The following is a 24,315-nucleotide window of genomic DNA, read 5'->3' as shown; positions in this document are numbered from 1 at the left end:
GATTAAATGAGGATATGTTAGCATTATCATGTTGACATGTTGTTGACTTCTTGTTGATATTTTATCAATTGTCACAATTTTTCAAAAAATTATGTTTTATTTTATTCCTTATGTTGATTCGTTGTTGATTTATTGTTGACATTATGTTCATATGTATTTCAACTTTTTTTGATTTTTAATTTTATGTTGACATGTTGTTGATATACTGTTGATAATATGTTGATTTTTCAATCATTGAAAGAAAAATAAACTTAGTCTTAAATTGATGTATTAATGAGCTATTGATATGTTTTTGATAATATGTTGATTGTTTTTGACTTAAATCAATCAATGTTCTAATTTTACAAACATCTTGACTAAATTAGCATTAATTGTTGATTCTTTGTTGATTTATTGTTGACATTATGTTGATAACTATTTTAACTTTTTTTGATTTTCAATTTTATGTTGACATGTTGTTGATATACTGTTGATAACATGTTGATTTTTCAATTATTAAAAGAAAAATAAAGTTAGTCTTAAATTACTGTATTGATGAGTTATTGACATGTTTTTGATAATATGTTGATTGTTTTTGGCTTAAATCAATCGATGTTCTTATTTTACAAACATCTTGACTAAATTAGCATTAATTGTTGATATCATGTTGACATTATGTTGATAACTTGTTAATATGATAGTAGTAATTCTACTAAAGAACAACAAATGTACAAAATGTTTAAAATAAATGAATCAGATAAAGATATTAGCAGAGTAAGTAATCAAAACAATATGAAAAAACAACAACAATAATTCAAATGAAAAAATAAAATTATTCTTACATATAAAAATAAAAATATATTAAATATACACCAACACAACAGTTCACAAATTAAAAAAATCTATTTTAAAATATTTTTTTTCTCAATTCTCTTTGCAGCTGCACAGTTTCTTCAAAATCGCTTGTATAATTGTTTTGCGTTCCACCTCTCATACCTAACTAAATTTCGACAAAGACGATTATGATACAGTTTCATTTCATCCAACGAAAGTTTATTTCACAGACAATATTATCTTATTTGTCAATGTTAAAATAAAAAGAATCAGTAGATATCAACATAATATCAACATAAAGTCAACATAAAATCAACAACACTGTAACATTACAATAATTCAGCAATCAATCATCATCAACAAATCGTTCTGCAGAATAAAAAAAACGCAGAAATACAACAAAACACAAAAAAATGCAGAAATAACAGAATTTTATTATATAAAATCACAAAATTATTCTATAGAACATGAAATAAGTATTGGATTCTTTAAAAATACTCTTTATACATGTTTAATGGTGAATCAACAGTAAAAGATAAACAAATTACAGATCTGAAAATAAAAAAAAAGAACAAAAAATTTCAGATCTAAAACTAAAAAGATAAAAGAAAGATGGCGCAGCGAGACAAAGGCGGAACGATGGAGGCGAAACGGCGAAGGCGGAACGGCGAAGGCGGAACGACGAAGGCAGAACGGCGGAACGGAGGAGGCGGAACGGCGGAAGCGAAGGAGCAGAAATCGTGAAAATTTTCTTTCACAGCTCAAAAGAAATCGTGGAGAAGAAGAATGATTGAGAGAAATAAGAAAAATCGTATAAAAGAAAGGAATTTGAAGTACAAGTTATCAAAGTAAGAAAATGAGGTAGGTAAAGTAAAGATTTGGGTTGGGCCGTATAAAAGAAAATAGTGGCTGATTTCCTGTATTTTATATAAAAAGCCCTTATAAAATTTCAAGTACACTCAACCTCAGATAATTAATACACATCGTGGATCAAAAATTTATTAATTATTAGAATTATTAATTTATTAAATTTATATAAAAAAATTATAAAAGATATTTTAAAGCATCTACATTAATAGACCTAATATTAATATTATATTATAAAAAAACTAACTAAATACATTTTATAATCACTCAATTTAAAAGAAATAATTTTATATTCAATTTAAAAAATATCAATTAATATAAAACCAAAAAATAATTATTAAAAAGTTGTATTCATAAAGTAAAATAATTTTAAATATTTTTTATACTATAAATACTTTACTTACTTTATTTTGTTTATCTAATAACTTCTTTTAAAATTTCTCAAAAGAATAAGAAAGTCATAATTTGATGGTATTTTAACTTCCACTTTATGAATTAAGGTTAGTATTGCATCAAATAAATCATCAATTGTTATATATTTCTTTAAAAAAATCTCTCTAATAATTAATATTCATGTAGAATATATTTTAAATTTTATTAATTATTAGATAATAGAATTATTAATTATCCGACGTGGAACGAAGTTGGTTCTCTCAATTTTCTATTAATTATTAGAATTATTAATTTATAAAATATTAACTATTAGAGGGTCGACTGTATTCGTATTTGTAGCAATTGAAGCAAAATATCATCTTTAAAAAAATCATAATATTTTTTAATATTTTAGAGCTCAAAATTATTAATTGGTACATTTCAGCCATTAAAACCGTCAAAAATAATTTTTTGGTGAAGAAAAATGATATAGTAATAGAAAATGCCCAAAAAAAGAAGTTAAATTTTTTCCTGCTAAATTTTAAAAATTATCCTCAAATCGCTACAAACGCAAAGAGATAGAATTTTATATACAAATAACTTTTTCAAATATAACCTTAATTGTTTGAGAAAATTAAATTATAAGACTTAAAATTTTAAAATAATTACATATACATTTAATGACTTAGATTTTTAGCATTAAAAAAAATTAGACTTGTAAAATTATTATTTTTATTTTAATTATTTTCAGAAATAAGAACTTTCATTATTTTTGAATGTCGATCAGCTCACTTTAATATATATATATATATATATTACGTTTTAATTAAAAAGGAGACAAATTGTAAATACGTGTTTTTTGAACACAAGATAAACATCTAAAATGCCCGATGATAATTTTTGTAAAAAATCAGCCGAATGACAAATTTATTATTGTTAAAGGCCTCATACTTTTAAAGGAGAAATTTTCTTTTTAAAAAATTCTTAGGTAGACCCAATTCAGTTCATACGTGATATAAGTCTTTCAGTTATTGCACCTAATTTCTTTTTTTGTTTAAATCACTTAAATTTGCATGCTAACTCTTGGATTTAAAACACTAAATTGAATTGTTATTTAATGTTACAGAACTTAAAATCTAACTTATATGTACTTTGAGTGCATGAAAAATTGCATAAGATTTCGAAATCGTAGTATGCTGCCAACCAAATGGCACCTCGTTGCTTCATTGTGTACCACTCCAATTTAAACTGGCATGGTGTCTTCTCCACCTGTGCGGTGGTGCAGCACGTTAGTTCAATGTGCACATCACGCCGGTTCTACTGTAAATGGGCAGAGATGTGTTTTCAATTCCAATCTCATCTTAAACAAACTATATAGTTCTAATGTATTAAAAGAAAACTCCGCAAGAAAATGTTTCGGCTATCCTTTTCAATGGAAACGTACAAGTTAGCACAAATCTGAATAATTCGATCTCTGTCTATTTTAAAAATTTCTCCAATCTGAGTACGCGGTTCATTTGACTCGATAAAACGGGGTGATCTATTGAATATGTTGGGCATACGATGGGCGACCCCTAGGATTTTAAGGCTACTGTTGCTGACTTGAGGATCAGAATTATCATAGTACGCTGTAATGCTCATTTTCTAATTGAGTTTAGAAAAACACTTTCTGTTAGTATTTTGGCCGGGTCATTCAAGTTGATTATCGGACTTATAAGTCCATATCATATTAATATAGTTATGTATGATGATATGAACGCAATTGTTTATAAATAGTTGCATCCCCTATAATTCTACATGTAGAAGTCAGAGGGGACAAACAGGGGGATAATTGATCGCTCAATTCAAGCATTTTTTTTAATCAACGTGTATATCATTGTATTAACTCACGAACAAAAATAGTTACACTATAAGATGTAGGATAAAACTGTAGATTTGGTTAAGAAAAATGGCCTACGCTATAATCATAAGCGATTTAATTGCAGATTTGCATGGCGTTAATAACTTTATGATCTTATTGTATGCAAGTTCGGAGGAGAATATCAATCTACGTGGGCACATTTGGTATCTTTTATGTTTAAATTGTTGATAAGACAATGATTGATGATCATGTTTAAATTGTTTTGAACGAATGTTTCAGTTTCAAAATCAATAATATAATATGAATCAAAATTTACACTTTAGAGTAATCAATAAAAGATTAATTATCACTTTATCAAGTTTTACTGATTCAATCCAAACTGAAAAATTATAAAGTTGTCATTAAAAAATTAAGCAGGCGTGTATTTTTTTTTGGTAAGCCCATCCGGTTTCCAAGGCTTCGCCCTGACTAATCCGGATCCGACCCACGTCGCGCACCTGACATGGTGGGTGAGTCCGTCAGTGGGTATTTTCTGCATTCATAAGGACTCGAACCCGAGACCTTGTTTAAGCGATACCAAGCCGCTTACCACTTGAACCAACCCCCATAGGTAGCAGGCGTGTAGTTCTTACTAAAGATGAAAATGATAAAAATCGATTCACACTTGCGTTTAATTTTAGACTTTATACAAGCAATTATGCATAAAATCGGCTCACCAAAGTCCTAAGGAATCCATCATTCACTATAAATTTTTTCATCAATTCATTTAATTATAAAAATTACAAATAAAATCAAAACTTTCAGGCTAGACTTTGATATGGTAAGCAGATGATGAGTGAGACTATATTATATTTGATCAAGTTTTGCATTATGTAGAAGGTGGATGTCTCCATTTTTAGTTGAAAAGCATGGAAACCATTTTGGTTTGTTGAGCTTTTTGGACTTATTTGACCATGCCCATGCCTCCTGCTCCTGCAAATTAAACTCACATTTAGTATATGCGTTTCATTTGTGTTTCTGAAACTCTATATTTTCAATATGATGATGTTGTAAACTATAAACTAAACTCATCCTAAAACTACTATTAGCTTTTTTTTACTTAATCCTTACTAAATATTTTCCATTTATATAGTCTCTTAACTATGTATGTTGAACACATATGATCCAATTAAGCATGAAACGCCGTCATTTCATGTCAATCAAAACGATGGCTTTTTTTTTGTAGTTATCTATAAAGGACCACAAAAATAAATAATCGGGAGACTATTAAATGCAAAATATATGTCAAGGGTTAAGTGAAATAAAAGTTAATAGTATAAAGACTTCACGACGGATTTAGCCAAAAAATTATGGTTTGTAATGATAGAGAGAGATTGAGACAGAGTTCCAACATACTCGGCTTATGATTGCAAAATCTTTCTTCTTCTTCTTGTTCTTCTTCTTCATACAGCTTACAGTCTCTGCTAAAACAGTTGGTGCTTGTTGGAAGCCTGATGTGTATATAGTGTTTGATGTTTCCATCTTCTTATTCAACTACACCCAACAAACACACACTTATATTAAATATACTTGAAGAATTTGTAGCACAAGTTTTTATAATTGGAATTTGAAACAAACCTGCAGCAGTCGATTCTCTAGGTTTTGCAATCTTTCGGTGATGTTGCCTTTCCGATCAACTTCCTCTAGTGCACAGGACAAACTCTTCCATTTATCTGCTGCTAATAATGGCCTCTCCTGATCCTCCAACTGAATATGATGATAACTATATTTCTTAATTATAGCGTCTTCCAAGCGATCCAGTCTTGCCAAGATCGAAACAAACTCCTGTTTCTCTTTCTGTATTATCATCATCATCTGCTTCTTCTAACATTGAAATTCAGACTCCTGTAATCTGATCTAGCTTTTGCATATTTATCCGAATCATTCGGTTTTTTGTTCTGCTTGCTGTCTTAAATGGTTGGAATGTGAAAGTCTTCTACAGCCTTTAATAGGCTTCATATATAGCAGTTACAAATTAGCATCTTGCCATGTCTTATCTTCTTCTACAGTTCTTTTATTATTATTAATATTTCAACAAAAGCATGCTGCCTTGTCATATACGTAACTGCATTATATATATTTATGTAATTTCCAATCTCATTTAGTTCGATTCAATATGGGGACTACTATCTATAAACACACCTCCCATACGTCTAATTAATAACTAAGGATCAATGATTATAAGTTATGACGCATTAAGTTATGACGCATTAGATGAAAGAGCAAAACGGAAAATACATAAACAAAATATGATATTTTTATCATAATAGATTTTATATATAGAAATTTGGAACTATAGAAGTACTTTCGAAAACGAAAATAAAATTGATTCTACAAGTTTCGATGCAATATAGCATGCAAGAATCATCAGCTCTTTCTTGACATGACCGAGTATAGGTGAGCTGTTTCCTAGTAGTCTCATCAGGATTAAGAAGATTGTGAGAATTGAAGCTTCCCATACTCATTCAACGTCGTAGCCCACCTTAAGCAAGCCATAAGTGACTGCCATGGCAAACCAACCACCAACCACTAGTCTTGCAGCAGACATCCTAATGGGTGAACCACCAAGATAAGCTCCAAAACCCCCACATAGAGCCAACGCGGCCGATGCAACCACCATAATCACCATAATTCTACTTGTTGCATTTCCGGTAACAGCAATGGCAGGCACCAATGGCACAGATGAACCCAACAAAAATGACACAGCTGATGCAGCTGCAGCCTTGTAGGGGTTTGTAATTACAATCACTTCGATATCTTCATTGAGTGAACTGCAACTTTCTGCTGCTTCAATATCTTCTTTGCTCGGAGACCCTGCGGGAGCATCCTGTTTAGAAAGAGTTGCCTTTTCAATATCTCGTTGGGTTGAGACAGAGACAAATTCGCCAACACCCATACTGCACGCACCTGCAAGAGCTCCAGCTAATCCAGATAAAACCATGGATCCTCCATCTTCTGCTGCCGCTCCCACACCAAGCATCAGCGATGTAGTCGAAAGCAGACCATCACTAGCCCCTAGAATAGCTGCTCGAACCCACTGAGCTCGTTCAAGTGATCTTCTAGCATCATCCTCTGCCTTAGGGGAATTCATTAGAAAAAACTAGGAGTGTGGCACCGATATTTCAGACACACGCTGGGGAATATACTAGTCCAACAGAAGCTAATTTCTTTAAGTCCAACATAGGGGACACCGTTAAGTTCTAAGATATACTGCTGTCTTTTATACCCATCAGTGGATTCTCTAATAGAATCTTTCCAATTCACTTGCTTCCAAGCTTCTAGCAAAGTTTTTTCCTCCCACCCTTATCTATCCCTATCATAAGTCCCAACTGCTCTTCTTACTACCACTTACCTTTGTTAATGCCGCCATTTTCAGTCTAAGCCCAATAGATGCTTTATCCAATCACATTATTTACAAACTTTTTCTTCTAAGCCAATACAGAGGATCTTGTTAGTTAAAGCCTTAAAGGGACCCGATAGAGTTAGTATTCTATTAAGCCTGATTAGATCCCAATGACCAACTCCATTTGCAAGCAGAAATCATTAATATGAAACTTAAACATGTTTATGAGCTTGGATTAGATAATTAATTTGGATAACATTACAGAAAAATGAAGTAGAACCTCTCCGTAATTGAAGATAACAGGCAACAAGACATAATACTGTGGAATATAGCAAACAAATATTCACAAGTACAGATATTTTCGAAGACGAAAAATTCACATGGCTGCATGAGAATGTAAGCAAAATTGATGAGTTTAGAGATACCCATCTCTACGGTCTTGCTCCTCAGCTTCTTTGTTAGCAACTTGAACAGATTTAAACCACAAAAATGCCTGCATTTACAACAGATAATCAACAAAAAGGAAATAATTGAAGAGAAAAGGATCGTATATGCTTACAGAAGTAGGAATCCCAGTAAAAACAAAGAATCCAAGCAGTGGAGCATAAAATATGCTGTCAGACTTTAAAATTCCAAAAACTGGATTCTGATTTGTATATTCAAAAATCGACCCAATCTGCATTCAATTCAATTTATTAATAATTCACGCTCGGAGTAAAAATTAAATAACATGAAATAGAGGAGAGTAAGGTAATTACTGCTGCAATTGCAGTGATGGCCGAGGCGAGTAAATAAACACCATAAGGGAGCTGGAGGGTCGGGTTATTGGTGGAGTTAGGGTCGGGTTCAGAGCGAGCCCAGGGAGGAGGCTCATCGGAGCCCGGTTTAGCCCAAGACGGGACGCTTTCTTCTTCCGAAGAAGAAGAACCATCACGAGTTGCGCCTAACACCTGAAACCGCCTTCTCTGATGCATTGCCAATTTGCGCGGTGAATCAGGTGCTGCCGCGTGGATTATTATCATGTTTGAATTGCCGGAAATCACAGAGGCGGCGGTTACTGCCAATGCCACCATCGTCCCTGAGTAAGTACAGAAACAAGAGAAGATGAAGAAGTGTTAGTGAAAGCCAAGTGGTAATGATAATTGGTCAGCTCCTACGCCCCAGCCACACGTAAGCTTATCGTCTCTACTTAACAATTCTCCTCATCTATTGTTTTGCATAATTCTCCTACTTAATGACCAAATGGTCAATCCGATCCCTCAACTCGTGATTCAAGTTCAAATAATTTATTTTTAGCTATTGTAATCAGTTAAGGACAATTTATTTTTATTTTTTAGACAATTGAAAATAAAATTATATGAAATGAATAAATTTAGAGACTGAGATGGCCTAATTTTATCCTTAATTGACCGAAAAATAAAAATATTATTCATAATTGACCTACAATTATATAATATTGTCCTTAATTGATTTTTGAGCCTAATCAAAAACAATCCTTTAACATTTTCTTAAATATTTATGTATTTATATCTATGATTGTTTTTGATTTAACAGTTGATTTTAAAGCTATTAGGCTAAATTTTTGAATTATGTTTGTCGATTGCTTATCAATTAATGATTTTAGACTTGATTGTTTATTAATTTTTGATCTCAATTGTGTATCATTTTTGCACATAATATGTTCGATGCAATGCTTCAACAAGTTTTAGCACATATTTAATATGTTTTATAAAATACCAAATTGTTTTTATAACTTAGTTATATATAATTCAATTATATAGTTTCATCTAGTTTTACAAACTTAATTTTAAATAGTTTTACAGTGTTCAATTAGTTCGAAAAATATTTTATAAAGATCCATAAAAATTAATTCAGATTAATTTTATAAGATTTACAAAATTTACAATTAATTTCATAAAATTTTACAAAAGTTGGTACCAGTTTTATAGTATTATTTTATAATTCAATTAGAGTAAAAAATGATCAGCCTGTAGAGTAGAAAAAATAAATAAACACTGCTAAAATAATTTTTTAGAATAAACATTTTTTTATCAGCAGTCATTTTTTTCAATCATACATGAGTTTTCGAATTTAAAAAAAATATTAGATTTCATTAGATAAAATACTTATATTTATAAAAAATATGAAAAACATTAAAATTTAAATCCTATAATCTGATATGTAAAAGAAAACATTTACACTAACATGTTCTATACTTAATTCATGATTAAGGAATATTTTTGTCAACGGTCTTTTTTTTTATCATAAGTGTTTGGATTTAGTTTAATTACTAGGCCTAATATGTTTGCATAAGTGTTCCAAACTTCCAAAAGCAAAGTAAAAGCTTTTTATTTGTAGCATCATAGGATGCATGTGACTTTTATTTTTATTGGGCTTTTTATATAAAATACTGTTTTTTCTCTAACATTTACTTTTTTACTACCCTTTCTAAATCTTTACTTTTCATACCAACTTTCATTTCTTTTTTATACTACTTTTTAAAAAACTTTACTTTCTATATTAACCTTTATTTTTTAATATTTTCTTTTATTATTTTTAATTTATTTTTTCACCATTATATTCCTGGATTTAATATATATGACATATTTAAATTTTAAATTTTTTTATTTTTTATTTATTTTTGACTTTTTTGAATTTTTAACTTTTTTTAACTGTTGATATTTTTCGTCATTTTTTATATCAACACAAAATCAACACAATATCAACAACATTTAATAAACTAACTAATTTAAATTTTTAAATTTTTTTATACTTATTTTTATTTTTTTCATCATTTTTTCAATTTAATTTTTATTTTTTTATTTTATTTCACGTACAATGTGGTCTTTTTTGTTAATGCTAAAATCAACTAAATATCAACATAACATCAACAGGATATCAACACAATATCAACATTGTAACATTACAATAATTCAACATTATTATTTGTTTTTCACCAACGCTAAAATCAACAAAATATCAACCGAAAATCAACACAATATCAACACTGCAACATTACAATAATTCAACATGATTATTTGTCTTATTCCTCAATGTTAACATATCATTATCCAGTCTCAGTTTAATTTTTATATTTTTAGTTTATTTCACGAAAAGTATTATCTTATTTGTTAATGTCAAAATAAAAAAAAAATATCAACACAATATCAACATAAAATCAACAACACCGTAACATTATAATAATTTATCAATCAACAATCATCAACAAATCGTACTGCAGAATTAAAAAAAATGCAGAAATACAACCAAATACAGTAAAAATGCAGAAATAACAGATTTTTCTTCCATAAAACCATAAAATCATTTTATATAACATGAAAAGATAATCTTTATACATGTTTAATGATGAAAACTTACTATTATATAAAAAAAGTAAACAGAAAAAAAAATTGCAGATCTGAAACGAAGAAGAAAAATAGAAACGTTGAACTTCAGATCTGATGAAATCGAAATAAAAAACGGAGATAGTAAAAACGAGCAGAGAAAATGACTTCGATGGTGAGGTAAAGGTGTAATGACGGAGATGGAGCGCGAAGTACAGATTTGAAGATGCCGATCTACTAAATTAAAGATGCACAAAGATGATTATGGAGAAGAAGAAGAAACTTTGTAAATATTTGAGTTGAGAGAGAGCTGAGAGAGAAATATGAGGAGAGAGAAAATAATTGTAATTATGAGGGTTTGTTTGAGAGGAGAGGTATATATGTGAACTGTATAAAAGATATTATTTCACCCGTGTACCGTATTTTAGAGATACAAAAGTTAGACCTGTATAAAAGTAAAATATTAGAGAAAGTTGGTTGTTTGTGTAAAAAGCCCATTTTTATTTTGTCAAAGGATGCATGTGAATTAATTATAGAATTCTTTTAGATGAGATAAGATTGCGAATTTAAACTCCACTTAATCCTTTAAAATTTAAAATTAAAATCATACCTAAAAGAATGTATTCAGCTCCAGGCTGAAGAGCCTTTAAAATTTAAAATTAAAATCATACCTAAAAGAATGTATTCAGCTCCAGGCTGAAGAGGATGCTGCTTCAAACTAATTTAAAATCAGCCATAGCACCTTAAGATTAAACAAAAAAAAGGCAAAAAGCATTTTTGACTTTGTAAAAACAAAGGCAGAGAATCAAATCAGATATAGTGCGTCATTAACGTTCTTCTCCAAATTCCACTTTCACGTTATCTCATCTTATTATATTATTCATCCCATCATCACCTGTCTTTTCTTTTCTTTATGCATATCATACCATACCACCATTTCTCTCTATTTAAAACACTCCAACAAATTCATTTTTTTACTTCTCAACTCAAATTTTGATGGCTACACTTTTACTCGTTCGCTGGTGGTGTTGCCTCTTCAATCTGTTCCTACTTTGTGTTATTCATGGCCAATTTGGATTTTGCTCTTCTTCTTCTTCTAAGGTGGATTCTTTTTCTTTCCAATTCATAGCAAAACAACCCGGTACTGAGTTCTGACTGACCCAGTTGGTGCATTGCATTTGCAGGCTTATGTAGTTTACATGGGAAGTAAAAGTAACGAACAACACCCACATGATATTCTCGCCGCAGTTCATGGTGGAAGGTCCGTCCTTCATTCTTTTATAATAATTACTGTAAAATTAGCTTCATTTATAGTATTAACTAACTGCCATTGTACAACAACTATAGCATTGAGCAAGCTCGAGCATCTCACCTTTACACCTACAGCCACGGATTCAAGGGGTTCGCCGCCAAGTTGACCCACCACCAAGCTTCGCTGATTGCTAGTAAATTATCTTTTATTTTATTGCTTCAATGACCTAATGAGCGGCGTGAAATTGAATTACTTTGTTTTGTTGGAAACAGAGATGCCTGGAGTTGTCTCCGTGTTCCCCAATTTGAAAAGGAAGCTACACACCACTCACTCTTGGGATTTCATGGGTCTTATTGGTGAAGAAACTATGGAGATTCCTGGCCATTCCACTAAAAACCAAGTTAACGTTATAATCGGTTTCATCGATACCGGTGAGTACCCTTTTCAAATTCATCAATTGCTGATATGTCTAGTTCTGTGTTAGGATGGCTTATAGAAGAAACTTATTATTGTAATCACCATCTGGTTCAGGAATTTGGCCTGAATCTCCAAGTTTTAGTGATGATGGGATGCCCCCTGTACCCCCCAGATGGAAGGGACTATGCCAATCAGGAGAGGCTTTCAATGCTTCGTCTTGTAACCGGTACATTTCAGGCTAAATGCCAAGTTTGTCTCTATTAGATCACTGTTTCTTAGTGCATAATTGTAAGTGTTGGTTGAAATCTTTGGAATAGGAAAGTGATCGGAGCAAGATTCTATAGGAGTGGTTATGAAGCTGAAGAAGATTCATCGAGTTTAAAGTCGTTTATATCTCCAAGGGACAGCTCTGGTCACGGTACCCACACTGCATCAATTGCTGCTGGTCGTTATGTTACAAATATGAGTTACAAAGGCCTGGCTGCTGGTGGAGCTAGAGGTGGAGCACCAATGGCTAGAATTGCAGTGTATAAGACTTGCTGGGACTTGGGATGCTATGATGTTGATTTACTTGCTGCTTTTGATGATGCAATCAGAGATGGGGTTCATATATTGTCTTTATCTCTGGGTCCAGACGCCCCCCAGGGAGATTATTTTAATGATGCAATCTCTATTGGCTCTTTCCATGCTGCTACTCATGGAGTCTTAGTTGTTGCTTCAGCTGGAAATCAAGCCAACGAGGCTTCTGCAACAAATCTTGCTCCATGGATGGTCACTGTTGCTGCCGGTTCAACAGATAGGGATTTTGTATCTGATATTAGACTAGGAAATGGTGCTAATTTTTCGGTAATCTAACTTTTCTTTCTTCTTATTCAAAATATTTAAATGGATGACGGAGCCTGATATGGTGTTGTTACCATGGAATGGAATAGGGTGAAAGTCTGAGTCTTTTTGAAATGAATTCCTCTGCACGTATCATCTATGCCTCTGAAGCGTACGCTGGATACTTCACTCCTTATCAATCCAGGTGAAGAAACAGGTACTTGAAAGCCCATGCACAATTACATTTCAGCACATGAAGGAACCCTAAGTTATTTCTGCTTCTTCTACTTGTTGCTGTAGTTTTTGTTTAGAGAGTTCCCTAAATAGTACCAAAGCCAGAGGGAAAGTCCTTGTTTGTCGACATGCAGAGAGCTCAACTGAATCAAAGGTAGCAAAGAGCAGTATTGTCAAAGAAGCTGGTGGAATTGGGATGGTCCTTATCGATGAGGCAGATCAAGACGTTGCCATTCCTTTTGTAATCCCCTCAGCTATTGTTGGAAACGTGATAGGGAACAAGATTCTATCGTTTACTAAGAATACACGGTTTGTTTGTTTGTTTTTTATTTTCTCGTACTTTAGTTTTCCAGTATATTCAATTTTGTGATCCAGGTATTCCTACAGAAAACCAGTAGTAAAAATATCTAGTGCAAAGACAGTTTTAGGATCGCAACCTGCACCTCGCATTGCAGCATTTTCTTCCAAAGGACCGAATTCTTTAAACCCAGAAATTCTCAAGGTAATTCAACCTGAATGTCAGATAAGGCTTTTGCAATTATCGTTTTAATCTCTCTTTTATCTTCTACTTGTTTGAGTAATTGTTTCCTCATTTATGCCTTCTCGCTGTAGCCTGATGTTACAGCTCCTGGACTGAACATTTTAGCTGCATGGTCTCCGGCAGTTGGGAGAATGCATTTCAATGTTCTTTCGGGAACTTCCATGGCCTGCCCACATGTAACTGGAATTGTAGCCTTGATCAAAGCTGTTAATCCTTCGTGGTCTCCATCGGCCATCAAATCTGCCATCATGACTACCGGTATGTTCTACTTCTCATGCTACGTTATGATAATTTACAAATGTTTTCTGCTTTTAAATCTCAAAATGATTTGTTATGGAAAATGCATGCAGCTGTAGTTGTTAATAAGAGACGTAAACCTATTACGGTGGATCCTAGAGGAAGAAGGGCAAATGCATTTGATTATGGATCGGGTTTTGTCAACCCTACACGAGTCCTCAGTCCTGGCCTTGTCTATGATGCACAGCCAACAGATTATAAATCTTTTCTCTGCGCAATTGGTTACGATCAGAAATCGCTGAATATGGTAACGAGAGACAACAGCACATGTAATCAGACATTTACAACAGCTTCCAGCCTCAATTATCCTTCCATTACTGTACCGAATCTCAAAGATGATCTTTCCGTCACCCGGACAGTGACGAACGTTGGCAAACCAAAAAGCAGTTATAGAGTAGTTGTGTCTAATCCTGTTGGTATTAATGTCACCGTCGTGCCGGAGCACCTTGTCTTTAACCGCATTGGCCAGAAGATGACTTTCACTGTGAAATTCAAGGTGACAGCTCCACCAATGGGCTATGCATTTGGGAGTCTGTCATGGAGGAATAGGGAAACATGGGTCACCAGCCCTCTTGTTGTCCAGGTGACATCTTGATTTGTGTATAGATTAAAGATCCTCACAACCTTACAGAAGTGGAAAAATTCAACACAAGCATGCCATTACGTGACTGTGAAGATTAGTTGTTAAATAGCTTGTGATTATGGCAATTTTGGTGCATTTAATTAATTTTTTCATTCTTCTAATAGTGTCAGGGATTTCTCATTTGCAGTTACTATTTAATGAATATTTCGATGATCAGCATATATAATTGGAATCTTTACATGTTTACTTATTATTTACAAATCTTTACATGTTTACCTAAATAATAAATATATTTACAAAACAAACAGCTATTTGAATGAGTTTAATATATTTTCAATCTAACTAAATATTTTAATTATTCCAATTGTATTCTAATTTTAATAAGTTTTTCTAAATTGAAAAAACTCAGAAATTAAATTTGTTTTGAATTAAAGAAAGAAATTAAAAAGATTTGTTTTTTAATAAATAGAACATTTAATCTAATAATCTAATAATAGCTATAATTAGAAGCTAAAGATATAAAATAGGGAAATGGGGCAAATATGCCCCTAACATTTTGGGTCAAGAGCAAATACGTCGCTAAATTTTTAATGGGGCAAATCAGCCCCTACCGTTTTTTAAAATGAACAAATAAGCCCCTAATGTCTTTAAAAAATGACAAATAAGCCCTTCTGCTAAACAACATTGTTAATAGTATTGTGTACGGTGTGTAAATTTTGTTAACATAGCACACGTGAATCCTACATGGCATTTCTAAATTCACGAATTGCATCTTTTTAGCTCTCTTTATAATTAATAAAACAATTTCAAAATTTAAAAACCGTAAGATCTCAAATCCAAATTAATCAAGAACCCTAATTCAGACGATTCTGAGTTTACTTTCACGCCGTAAATTAGGGTTATTTATTGATTTGGATTTAGAAAAAGCTATGTAGGATTCATGTTTGTCATGTCAGTAAAATTTGCACACAGTGCAGACACTGTTAATACGCCGTTTATGTTAATACGCCCTTTACGAGTAGGGTTTATTTTTCCCTTTTTAAAGACGTTAGGGGCTTATTTGTATTTTTTAAAAATGTGAGGGGCTTATTTGCCTTTTTAAAAACGTTAAGGTATATTTGCTCCGGACTCCAAATATTATGGGCATATTTACCTTTTTTCACTATAAATTAGACTAAAATTAATGTTTTTAAAAACTTTGATTAGTTAAGGAACTAATCCAAGATGTTTTTGTTTTTTTTAAGAAGTTGTCTTTTTATAAATATCTCAAGAAAATCCCCAAATATAAATATCAACGGTGAATTATAACCGAGAAGTGAGGAATTAATTTATGGAGCTTTCAAACCCAACATAATAGTGTTTTTGTTTCGTTTCAAAAATTATCAAATTCTTTGTTCATCCTCATTACACGATCTCACGCCAGCTATTGCCGCCATCATCAGCATCTAATCTCATCTCTGTCTCTTTTGCAGGTAATTTATCTGATATTCTTTTATTAATTTTTCATATTTCTCCGCGATCACTTTTTTTGGCTTGGATTTCCGTCGTAATTTTGCCTTAGCTATTTTTTGTGATGCGCTACGTATACTGTTGTTAATTTCAGTTTCGATCCACAATTTGTTCACATTCTTAAAACCTAATCTTAATTTTAGAGGATATATGATATATGTTGGTTGATTTAGTGAGCTCAGGTATTTGATTGATTTGTATGATCTTAGCTTTTTAATTATTTTTCTCTCAGAACTTTTAAGAAGCTGTTTATATGTGAAAAATTCATTAAAAAAATTGTCACTAGTTAAGCTAGGTTTTATTTTTTTTCATCTGTTAAATGCATCAACATAATCAATGTTGATAAGAACTGAAGTCTTAGTATAACTCTGTTTGGTCTTAATTTGGGGATGAATTTTGTAGAACCCATGTTTTGAGTTTAGCTTATAGCTGGCTTATAAGACTTCTCCTTGGCTAGATTGCTGACAAATTCTCTCTTACCAGTGAATCAAAATGCAAGATCCGAGGATGCTAACATCAGGAGCCAAGCCACGCGTAAAGAAAGTGACAACATCGAGAACTGCCTTGATTCAATTACAAGGTAACAACAATGTTAGAGAGGCTCAACAGTTGCAGGATCCTGTAAGAATAACCGGAAAGTCTTCTAAAAGGCCGATTCAACAACAAGAGTGGTCAAACTCGGATTCATTGCCTGACTCATCAAGTTCAGGAAGTGAATACCGTGTTCTGAGAAAGAAATATTTGCTTCTGGAGGAAGAAAATTGCGGAGTGGGAAGAGAGTTGCAGGTGGTTGAAAAGGAGGTTAAGAGTCTTGAAGATGAGAAAATCGCATTGTTAGACCAGCTTGTCGTGTTAGAAGGTCTAATTGATCCTCATGGCTACAAACCGTTTTAACTAGTTTGCTATTTGTTCGTTTAATGCATTGTATATTTCAGCTCAAAAAATATGTAGTGATTTAGGTTAGAGTCGTTTTGAAGTTCAATTCAGTATCAAATATGAATATGGATTGATCGATGATTGGTAAATTTGTTGCCGATTCCTGATCCATACTCCATCTACACTTTACTCACAGATTATCTGCATGTTGTATCATCTGCATCAAACAGACAAACAGTCCTGTGCAATAAAAAGTTAGAATTACTCATTTAATCTCATTATGCTCTTCATCCCCTAACTTGTTCCTAATATGCTCTTGGGTAACATCAAAACTAAGTCTCATCTCATCATTAAGGTTGCTAAAGAAACTAATGACACATTCACATCCAGGAGTTTATCTAAACTAAAACTGAACTCTATAAAGCTAAGTCATCTCCATCGAAACTCTATAATAGAATGTGACCATATTGTGCATAATACAATTTAATCAAAATCTATGAATTCTATTTCACAATTTTAAATATTTTCTTTTATACGTAAAGTCTCAATATTCACATCTCTATAAGAATTTATTTATAATATTCCGATCTTATAAATTACTTGTTTTACCTATTAATATTAATTAGTACAATTACATCTTATAGTAATATATATATATAATTCTATATTATAATTTTTTATTGATAAATACCTTCATATATAATTATAATAAAATTAAATAATTTATTAGATAATTAAATTCTGCATATTTTATAAATTAACACCCAATGTTGGAGAAACAACAGTACTTTAAATAAAAGTAATATTTTTTTTGTTTGATTAAGTAAAATTTAGTTACTTTATATTGTTAAATATTAGAGTATATTTATTTAAGCTTTTTACTATTTTTTTATCAACAAAAATCAACTATTTTTAAATTTTGGATGAATATGTGGAAAACGTTTAAAATAGATTAAGTTGTTAAGACATTAAAATAGTATAGTATTAACAACAATAATAATAAAAAGTATAACATTGTGAAATTACTTGTTTAGATTTAGAGATAAAGTTTATAGTTAGAGAAAAATTGACTCTATTTTTTCTATTTAGTTTGAAATAGAAATGTAATAGGGATGATCTAATTTAATCTCACAATCCAACAAATGAATATTCCTTCCAGCTTTATAAAACTTGTTGCTTTAACTTTTGAGACAAGAATTTGAAAAATAACAATATCTAATTAATATATATTTTTATTAAACCAATCTTATTAGTCTTATTCTTGAAACTTGTTTGATATTTATGATTGATTTTTTATTTATATTATTAGTATTTTTTTCAATATATTAATAAGGGGTAATTTTGATTAAAAAAAATATTATCATGAAATTCCATAAAAAAAAACAACAAGTAGTATTAATCGAACCAAACAACTAACCGGTTGATATAAATCAAACCAAATAAATAACCGGTTTCAATTAATTTGGTCCGGCCAGCCGGTCGGGTCCTGATTCAGAAACATTGACTGGTGGTAGTGATAAGTGGTAACCTAGCACCAGCAGACTCAAAGTAAAATGTCGGGGTTTTGTAAATCGTCAATGAAATGACTGGTTTGTGATCGCAATGGGTCGAAAAATGGAATGGGCAGGAAAAGAGAAGCACATGGGAGGAATTCCAAGGAAGATGGCAGTTATGGCGGTCGGAGCATTCGCCAAATTAGTAGCTAATGTTCTCAACACTACTTGCGTCCGCAATGCCGACACGCTCCTCCATCTAGTTCGATCTCGACCCTCTGGGGTACCGCTCATCACTGTTAGCAATCACATGTCCACGTAACATGACAAAATCAACCAAACATTCGCATTTTTTTCTTTATGTGTTCCTATTTTTCTCTAATTGTTTTAATCTTGTTATTTATTATAGGTTGGATGATCCTGTAATGTGGGGATTCAAAGGTTTTCCCACCTGCGACCCGAATTTGGCTCGGTGGGTACTTGCTGCTGAAGACATTTGTTTCAAAAATCCTATTTTTTCTTATATTTTCCGCCTCGGTATGTTCTTTACGATTCTTGCAAGTCAATTTACAGTCTTTTAGTAGGTTTAACATTTTCTCAATTTTGGTGGTTTTGTAGTCATTAAGATGAATTTGGTTGGGGTATTTGAATTCCTTTTGATATATATATATTTTCTTGGTTGGATCAGTTAAATTAAAATATTCAATACCTTAAACTGGAAAACAAACCAGATTTTATCTGAAATTTTTGGTTCCCTTTGTTCGGTTCCATTTGGTTGGTGAATTCGTATTGATCAATTATTGCACACCCCTAGCCTAGCCTTAAAGATGATTTGTTAATGAAATGTAAGTCCTTTTTTTTACACTTCTATCGTGGGCTTTGGATGTCCCTGGCTCATGTGAAGATCTCAAGATCATAATCATGTAAACATCATTTCTCTATTCTGCGTTGTCCTGTTAGATAAAATCTGAATAACTTGTATTGTTACAGATGTAGCATTGCCTATGAAATCTTTTTTCGTGGAAATTAATTATACCATTTCCCTTATTTAATTTTGGTGTTATGGATGTATGTCTTCTTAGTCTATCATGAATACTTTTTTTGTGCTCGAGTTATGCTATATAGAGTTAATTCCAAACTCTTTGTCTAGAGGATATAAAAAGCAGCAATGAATTATGACAATTATTCTCTTGAAATTGAGGTTCTCTCTTGCATTTTTTTTCTTTTCGCAAGTCAAGCCTTTTGATTCTTGAAATAAACTAGGGAGGTTACTCCCTCTCTCTACACTCAAGGCTGGTCCCTCTTGTTCTTTTATAGCTCCCCTCTTTAGAAATTTGTTTATATTTCTGCATCATTTTCTACGACGCATCTTTTCCTCTAATTCTTTCAGTTCCCTACCATAATTGGAGGAAATTAGTGTTTTAAGGTTTAGGGTAATTCACAAGGAAAATCAGTATGATTTATTAGTGCAGTTTTGAAACATCATATTACATATAAAATCTGTGCTTATTTTCTGAACTTTTTCATTGTGCAGGGAAATGTATTCCCATTACTAGGGGTGGTGGAATTTATCAAGATCACATGAATGAAGCTCTTGAACACTTAGGCAATGGAGCATGGGTATTAACTTGAGTTATTGCACAATTTTTCATCATATAAGTTATTTCTTTTGGAGTTTCATCTAAGCATGGTAAAATGAATGATTCATTACTTCAGTTTATGTATTTTCTTGTACTCTTGAACTCCTTTAGCACTAAACTAGTGTTAGTGATAACCGATCAATGAAGTTTGGGGAACATCTAGCTCTATTTTGGAGTGGCAGAGTGAGGACAGACTCTCGGTTATGGCTTAAACTCAATGGACATTGCCATATATTGTGATGTTGTCTTTTTCAGATAGTTGACTTAAATTGGTATTTCACTTCATCTGAAGAACAACTTTTTCTTAGTTCTCTTCCACTTCCCATTAAATTTGCAGTATTTCCAATTTGTGTTTTCTCCTACCAGGGTCTTCGACATATGATCAGAAAGGCCAAACTTAGTCTTCCCCTGAAAAATTACATAGAAAACAAGCTCTTAATTTAGGAAAGAGGATGTAGGCTCCGATTACACAATAGAAGTTAGATTTTTCTATTCGATCATATAGTCAGATTCCAATCAATTCAATGCCCTTCACCCCTAGCTTTAATTGTGTTTCTGCTCTCGTTTATTTAATAGCGTTACTATCCATTTCTATCAAAGAGAGACAAGTGACTGTAGTAACTTTGTTTTGTAGTTGCCTCTTATGTAGGTGGACATCTGAAGGATTTTTATTGATATCTGATTACTTTAAAATTGCATATGATAATCTCTTTTAGCAATTCAGTCAATCTTTTATATGAGAGTTGACTAACTTGAACTTGACTGTTATATTAGAAGTGGCTACTGCATTACACAGAGAAAGGCTTAGGCTCACAAGTATCGCTGATGTTCTCTATTCAATAGTTAGTTGTTGAAGTGTGCATTGCATTGCCTTAGGTATAGATGTGCTAACACTTACTTGTCCTTGATGTAGATTATATTATTTTATGTCCTTCATTAGATAACCAAATTTGTTGCCTTTCCTTGTGTCATTTGTCTTGCCTATTGAACAGTTGCATACATTTCCTGAAGGAAAAGTGTCCCAAGAAGATGCACCGATAAGAAGATTAAAATGGGGAACTGCTAGTCTCATTGTTCGTGCTCCAGTAACTCCAATAATCTTGCCAATTGTACATAGAGGGTTTGAAGAGGTAATTTCTTAGTCATTATCATCTAAATGTATAAAATCAATAAAACCAGCTTCTACTTTCTAACCTTTGCCCTTTTTGTTTTTAATGCAGTTTTGCATACTAAAAAAACAACAAATATTCATGTATTCTTAATGAATGCAATAGTTTTTTTACCACTAAAGCTTATTAAATTTTGGATCAAGTTTTTGAAAATGACTTCATTAATTGTCTTGAGGGGATTCAGTATAGGAATTGAGCCATATAAATAATACTGACTGCCTTTTATCTAATTTCCGTATTTCTTTTAGCATAGTTGTCATATCAAGAGCAGAATCGAGAATCGAAATGCTTGATTAGTTGAAGGATGTTAGCAATTCTATGTCTTGGTGAAGGACAGGTTACGAATAATGTTATTACTCTTCCTAATTCCATTGCTCAATGTATAGAATTCGTTATGGTTGCAGGTAATGCCCGAGAAGTATTGGTTTGGAAGAAGGCCTCCTTTTCCTCTATTTAATAAGAGGATTAAGGTAGTTGTTGGGGAGCCCATAGAATTAGAGCTTCCCAAAATGAGGGAATTGGCAATAACTAAGTCTCGTAATTTGACTTTTCCTACAAAAGGATGGCCTGAGATTAGGCATTATGGACTGGATGAAGCAGCGCAAAGATATTTATACATGTCTATTTCAGAGAAAATTCAAATAGTGATGGAAAGGTTACGATGTTCTGTAGAGTAAACTGTAGCTTAAAATATGCGGTGATTTCAGACTCGCGCCTCAACCAAGGTGCGACAAATAAACGGTATTCACTCATCTCGTATTTGAGTATTCTTTATTCATGTATTTCATCTTGAGTTTCAACTTGAACTGTACTATGTTATTAAGGAAAATAAATGATATTACAAGTAAATTATGCAAATTTAAATCTTTGTTTTGCGGATTGAATGTTAGTTATAGTTTGCAGGAGTTCATGGTCATGTTAGGCTTTGATAGCTTTCTTCTTTGTAGCTAACTCCTTCCATGTCCGGACTCCATTGGATTCGAGTAGGTAGTTCAACAAATAAGATAATAGGCTCATGCTGCTAATCAATGATGTATAGCACAAACAAAATGACATGTTGGCACAATTAGATTAGTTATGGAAAAGTTAACAGAGTTTTAGTGAACTGGCCAAATTTAGCTTTTTGACATGAATCTTAAAATAGATGGGTTGGACTTTTGATTATGGGTGACCCATTTCTCTAATCTATATTTATTTATTTTAACATCTTCCATTCACACATAGTGAAATCTATATTATATAAATTAATAATCTTTAAATTTAAAAAAAAAATGTATCTTTAAATTTGTCATATAATTAATTTGGATTGATTGTTATTTTAATTCCCATACTAATTTATTAAATCAAATAGCATGTCAAAAATAATTTCAATTCCCATTATCATTTTTATTCGCCTAACTTTAGACCAAGGACATCCTTGAATCAAACAGATGATAGACCTTTTTTAAACACACTAAAAAATCGCAATTTTAGAATATCTCCAACGTAATGCTATAAAAGAATGCCAATTCTATAATTTAGCATTTTCTCTTTAAATTTCACTCCAATGTAATGTTAGAGCATCTCCAATGCAATTCCATATTTTATGCTAAATTTGGCACATAAAAATAGCAAAATGCTATATTTAGCATGAAATTGTAATTTTTCTCTCCAATGCTAAATGTTAAAAAGAGGTGTATAATTCATTACTATGGTAATTATCAGCTAATTTCACCTATCTTCTCAATTATTTGTGACTCTATAAATGTCTATGTAGTCCGTACTTTTTTTTTCTTTTTTTATCAATAGAAATGAAATCTTTTAAACATCTACGCACATTTTTAAATATATACGTACTTTAAATATTTACGTACTTTTTTTCTTATTTTTTTATTAGAAGTGAAGTATTTTAAATATTTGCGTGCTTTTTAATATATATATATATATATATATATATATATATATATATATACTTTAAATATCAATGTACTCCTTATTAATAGTAAAATAAATTTCACGTTTTCCATTATATTGGAATTTTTTATTATAAAAAAAATTGATAGTTTAAAAATTATGCATAGAGTCTCCAAGGGAGAAGAAAGCAAAAGTGAAAAGATCACAAAAGTTAAAATAAAAAAAGTGATTAAAGTTGTGGCAAAATTATAAATAAACAATCAATTCTATAGTTTAGCATCACGTATACAATTGGCATTCTTTTATAGCATTGCATTGAAGATGCTCTTATACGTGATGCTAAATCTAGCATATTTTATAGTTCATACTTTCATTATTGATAAAAGGGTCATTTGTCATTATAATTCTATGACATGAAGATTATAAATCACTTAGCCGCGATTGAGTTATATACATACAACTTACATTCATAAAAGAACCTATTAAATATAGTAACAAATTCGGGATAGAATCTCAAAAAAAATATGGCCATTTTATTGGATTAAGCAAGAAGTCATAAAGTGGTGATCTGAAAAATAGAAAATTTAGTTTTAGATGCAAACATACAAATTACGGCCAATTTTCCATAAAATATAGAATATTTGTTTGACATTTTTAAGTATTGTCAGTGATATCAAAAGTGAATATAAACCGAATTGGAGGTTCATCTAATTGCTCTTTTAGTTTGAATACCTTTTGACTTACAGTTGCTTGGGAGACTATTTCTTATGCTAAAGAGGCGGCAATCGGCGAGGGCCGGCAAATTGGGCAACTCCTATTTGGGGGTCCCACTTTTCAGACTTGCTAAACAAACAATAATTATGATCAAAGGATCAATTCACCACCTTAATTTTGCATGAACTATCAAATTGGTAAAAAATGATTACAAAAACCCATATATTTGCATTTTT

The 24,315-nt window shown here is 31.7% G+C and overlaps 5 protein-coding genes across 6 annotated transcripts; 3 read left to right on the top strand and 2 right to left on the bottom strand.

Annotated features, from left to right (window-relative positions):
* Positions 1-4,557: 4,557 nt before the first annotated feature.
* Positions 4,558-7,352, bottom strand: LOC126677782 (vacuolar iron transporter homolog 5-like). Its single transcript, XM_050372561.2, has 3 exons — positions 5,531-7,352; positions 5,309-5,446; positions 4,558-4,885 (listed from the first exon to the last, which is right to left on the bottom strand). The coding sequence occupies exon 1, from the start codon at positions 7,041-7,043 to the stop codon at positions 6,414-6,416; it is 630 nt and encodes a 209-aa protein (XP_050228518.1). The 5' UTR covers positions 7,044-7,352; the 3' UTR covers positions 4,558-4,885; positions 5,309-5,446; positions 5,531-6,413.
* A 149-nt stretch (positions 7,353-7,501) lies between these two features.
* On the bottom strand, positions 7,502-8,680 carry LOC126677783 (uncharacterized). Its single transcript, XM_050372562.2, has 3 exons — positions 8,054-8,680; positions 7,855-7,971; positions 7,502-7,788 (listed from the first exon to the last, which is right to left on the bottom strand). Exons 1-3 carry the CDS (start codon positions 8,366-8,368, stop codon positions 7,711-7,713), a joined length of 510 nt encoding a protein of 169 aa, XP_050228519.1. The 5' UTR covers positions 8,369-8,680; the 3' UTR covers positions 7,502-7,710.
* Positions 8,681-11,331: 2,651 nt separating this feature from the next.
* LOC126678931 (subtilisin-like serine-protease S) lies at positions 11,332-14,946 on the top strand. Its single transcript, XM_050373847.2, has 11 exons — positions 11,332-11,740; positions 11,824-11,900; positions 11,987-12,084; positions 12,164-12,322; positions 12,423-12,534; positions 12,626-13,154; positions 13,241-13,335; positions 13,431-13,673; positions 13,752-13,866; positions 13,977-14,163; positions 14,256-14,946. The coding sequence occupies exons 1-11, from the start codon at positions 11,636-11,638 to the stop codon at positions 14,795-14,797; spliced, it is 2,262 nt and encodes a 753-aa protein (XP_050229804.1). The 5' UTR covers positions 11,332-11,635; the 3' UTR covers positions 14,798-14,946.
* Positions 14,947-16,046: 1,100 nt separating this feature from the next.
* Positions 16,047-17,448, top strand: LOC126676528 (uncharacterized). The gene is made up of 2 exons (XM_050370745.2): positions 16,047-16,257; positions 16,778-17,448. The coding sequence occupies exon 2, from the start codon at positions 16,787-16,789 to the stop codon at positions 17,186-17,188; it is 402 nt and encodes a 133-aa protein (XP_050226702.1). The 5' UTR covers positions 16,047-16,257; positions 16,778-16,786; the 3' UTR covers positions 17,189-17,448.
* A 1,195-nt stretch (positions 17,449-18,643) lies between these two features.
* On the top strand, positions 18,644-22,330 carry LOC126679593 (N-acylphosphatidylethanolamine synthase). 2 transcript variants are annotated; one of them, XM_050374647.2, is made up of 5 exons: positions 18,644-18,981; positions 19,073-19,200; positions 20,198-20,283; positions 21,296-21,433; positions 21,877-22,330. In XM_050374647.2, the coding sequence occupies exons 1-5, from the start codon at positions 18,773-18,775 to the stop codon at positions 22,147-22,149; spliced, it is 834 nt and encodes a 277-aa protein (XP_050230604.1). In that variant the 5' UTR covers positions 18,644-18,772; the 3' UTR covers positions 22,150-22,330. The 2 variants fall into 2 exon arrangements, with proteins under 2 accessions (XP_050230604.1, XP_050230605.1); XM_050374648.2 differs by having other exon boundaries at positions 18,814-18,946.
* The last annotated feature ends 1,985 nt before the right edge of the window (positions 22,331-24,315 follow it).

The sequence above is a fragment of the Mercurialis annua genome, linkage group LG4, assembly GCF_937616625.2.
Source record: "Mercurialis annua linkage group LG4, ddMerAnnu1.2, whole genome shotgun sequence".
Taxonomy (NCBI): domain Eukaryota; kingdom Viridiplantae; phylum Streptophyta; class Magnoliopsida; order Malpighiales; family Euphorbiaceae; genus Mercurialis; species Mercurialis annua.
This window is presented reverse-complemented; position numbering and strand designations above follow the sequence as displayed.